Below are 3,332 nucleotides of genomic sequence, written 5' to 3' on the forward strand. Positions count from 1 at the left end.
AAAAAAACCATATAAGCACATATATGGTGTGCATATAAGTAAAAATAATACAATTTGGTAAACTCGCAATGACTAATAGTATATTATGAGTATAAGTAATTCAATATTGTGATAAAACTGAAATCAAGTCAACTAAAGCAAATTATAAATGCTCAAGTAGCATGGAGCATATTAAGAAAGTTCGTTAGACTTTCTTGTTCTATATATTATAGCTGTTAAAGTTAATGGACTTTCTCAATATGCTCTATGCTACTAGCATTGGTCTTTCTGATATAAAAAATGGAAGAAATGAATCGAACAAGAAAATCAAATGAACTAAAATCATAGCAATGACTTATTAAACTTCATGATCAGCAATAGAAAGAATTACAAGACTAGAAGATTTATCTTTCGTGATGTACAAAATAGTCGGTATTCGGCGAGTATATGGTCGATCGTTCAGAAATTGCGAGAACCTTGATAGCTCCTATATTCAGGATCTTCTCCACATGGCCTCTATGTCCAATTGTAAACCTCTCCTCACGCCACTTCCGTCAAAGTATCCTACCGATCCTGAACTTCAGCTTCCGTTTGCTCAACCAGAGCTTTTTCGGACTCTCGCGGGCTCGTTACAGTATCTCACCTCCACACACCCTGATATCGCATTTGTTGTAAACAAATTGTGCCAACATATGCACAATCCTCTTCAACTACATTTCAGCTTCTCAAACGCATTTTGCATTATCTACAAGGCACTTCGTATCATGCTCTTGTTCTTCCTAAGACTGACTTAGCACTTTCTGCTTACTCGGACTCCGACTGGGCCGGTGATCAATTAGATCACAAATCAACAACTGGCTACTGTCTGTTTCTCTGCGCCGCTCTGCTCTCCTAGTTCGTTAAAAAACAGTCCACAGTAGCACGATCATCTACGTAAGCTGAATACCGATCTATGGCTTCTGCCGCCGCCGACATTATCTGGACAAGGCGTCTTTACGAAGATTTTCTCATACAACTTCCCCCAACTGAGCTTTTCTGTGATAATATATCTGCAATGTCAATTGCCTGCAATCCAATCTTCCACGCCCGTACCAAACATATTGAGGTTGATCACCATTTCATCCGTGATTGCATTCGACTTCAGCATATTGTCATTTGACACATCTCTACACTTGATCAACCTGCGGATATCTTCACCAAATCCCTCTCATCTTCTCGACTCTGCACACTGCGAGACAAGCTTATGGTCCTTCCGACCATCAGCTTGAGGGACAGTGATACGAATGATGTGCTCAATAACGAACTGAAATCATCACTTGGAGTGGAGAAGAGCTCAACGGCTACCAACAGCATTACCTGATACTCTGCCAAGTTGTCTCCACTTCTCCCTGCCAGCCGATTGCTTTTATAATTACGTAGGGCAATTCTATAATTGACTTACTTAGTCATTTCCATTATAAAAACACATGTAATATGCTTTACATTAGAACACAATACAATGCGACTACTGTTCATCGTCTTCTCCCTGTCTTCCGATACATTTGGTGTTCGAATGCTTGGATTCAACAAACCTCAGCAGTCCTAGACAACCAAAAGAAGAAACAAGAAAACTTTATTGAATCCTAGAAAATTGACATTCAGCATTCAAAGAATTAAAGCCAATGTTTGACAAAGATTAAAAGCCATGAGAAGATTTACCTGATGCGACAGCCACGACTGGCAATGTAGTGACAACAATCGGCGAGAATTAGGAATGGTAGATGAAGAGAGCACACGCAGGCCATAGGCATTCGAAGGAGGCCAACATATTTGAGTAATGAAAAGAATAATAAGTGGGCACGGTAACTTGTCCTAATGCACAATCTCTCTTTTAGTGCCAAATGAGTAAATGCCCTAATATATATTTTTTAAGAAACTTAAATAAAAGTGTCTTAATACAAATATAGTTAAATGTTTTTTTATTTATGATAGTTTTTTTAGCGGGCAGTTTCGTCCACTGATATAAGTTAGTGTAAAGTCAGATGAAATTTATAACTCTCTATCAAAAAATAGAAAAAAAAAAAAGAAATATTCTACAAAATTTTTGGTTTGTTTTGCTCGTCACCCAACGTAAATCAATTAATAACACTCATGCATATGAAAAAATCTAGCAACCCATCGCCTGTTTAATTAATTCATTTAGTGTTCCTAAGCTCTTGTGTTTGAAAAGAGGCATGCAGTTCAAATGTTGAATGAAATAGTATGATTTACCTTTTGAAACATTTTATATAATTTTTATATCGTGCAATATCATGTCTTCTTCTAAAAAAATAATTCATTTGCATATCTTTCAATATTTCTTCTAATTACTATTAATTTGTAATAAGATAGAGCTTATTTTATTATTCAATAGCTTGATTTATTTATTTTTTTAAATTGTTACGGTGATTCTAACAAAATTAGATCTTTTATTCATTTTATTAGAGATGTCGAATCTAATTGATTGGCCCCAATGTCCTAATATGATGGTTTCAATGACATTATTACATTGGCTCTTAAACTTAAACATCTCAAAGAATTCATTAGTTGGTAAAATAAACATTTTTTTGGTATTATGTTTGATAATATCCTCAAAGCTTAAAAGGATATCATCCGGTTGGAAAATAACTTTATTTCTAATGGTTCTCGCAAAAATAAATCTTTATTAATAGATGCTAAGAACCTTTTGAAAGTTCGTTAGGGTTGTTAAACCCTTATGAACTAGCCCGAGGCTAACCAAGAGGGGGTTGAATTGGTAGTTTTAAAAAATTCTTAAACAAAAACAAAAATCTCTTTGAAACCTTTTTGGATATTTTAAAACAAATAAGATCAACCCTTGATGCGGAAGCGATTAACAAAACAAATCATATATTTTAACCATACAAACAACCACATAAAATTAAAGTGCGGAAATTAAAATGAATAAAAGTAATAAGAAAGAACACAAGATTTATAGTGGTTCGGTCAACTTGACCTACATCCACTCGTTGGAGTCACCCTCTCCAAGTATTGCACTAAACCTTTAGTGACTCTCCTTTTTCTCTCACAGCAAGGCGGAGAAGCCCTTACAAAACTCTTTTCACCATCCCGGTGAGGCAGAGAACCTAGAATCTTTTTTCACCCTCCTAGTGAAGGTAGAGAACATGGAATTCTTTTACTCCCTCCTGAAGTAGGCAGAGAACCTTGATCTGATAATGATGATCGTGTCCCTTAGATCCACCAAGAAACCATTGACGAAGCTTGAAAAGACAAACAAATCCTTACTTGGAGAAACCTTTGTGGTTCCCCTCAAAAACTTCCCCACACAATATTCTCCATCTCTCTCCCAAACTCTC

General features: G+C 35.9%; 1 protein-coding gene across 1 annotated transcript; it reads left to right on the forward strand.

The window, feature by feature from the left end:
* The first annotated feature begins 395 nt into the window (after positions 1-395).
* On the forward strand, positions 396-874 carry LOC114579157 (uncharacterized mitochondrial protein AtMg00810-like). The gene is made up of 2 exons (XM_028692960.1): positions 396-650; positions 701-874. Exons 1-2 carry the CDS (start codon positions 396-398, stop codon positions 872-874), a joined length of 429 nt encoding a protein of 142 aa, XP_028548793.1.
* The last annotated feature ends 2,458 nt before the right edge of the window (positions 875-3,332 follow it).

The sequence above is a fragment of the Dendrobium catenatum genome, unplaced genomic scaffold, assembly GCF_001605985.2.
Source record: "Dendrobium catenatum unplaced genomic scaffold, ASM160598v2 fragScaff_scaffold_202, whole genome shotgun sequence".
Taxonomy (NCBI): Eukaryota; Viridiplantae; Streptophyta; class Magnoliopsida; order Asparagales; family Orchidaceae; genus Dendrobium; species Dendrobium catenatum.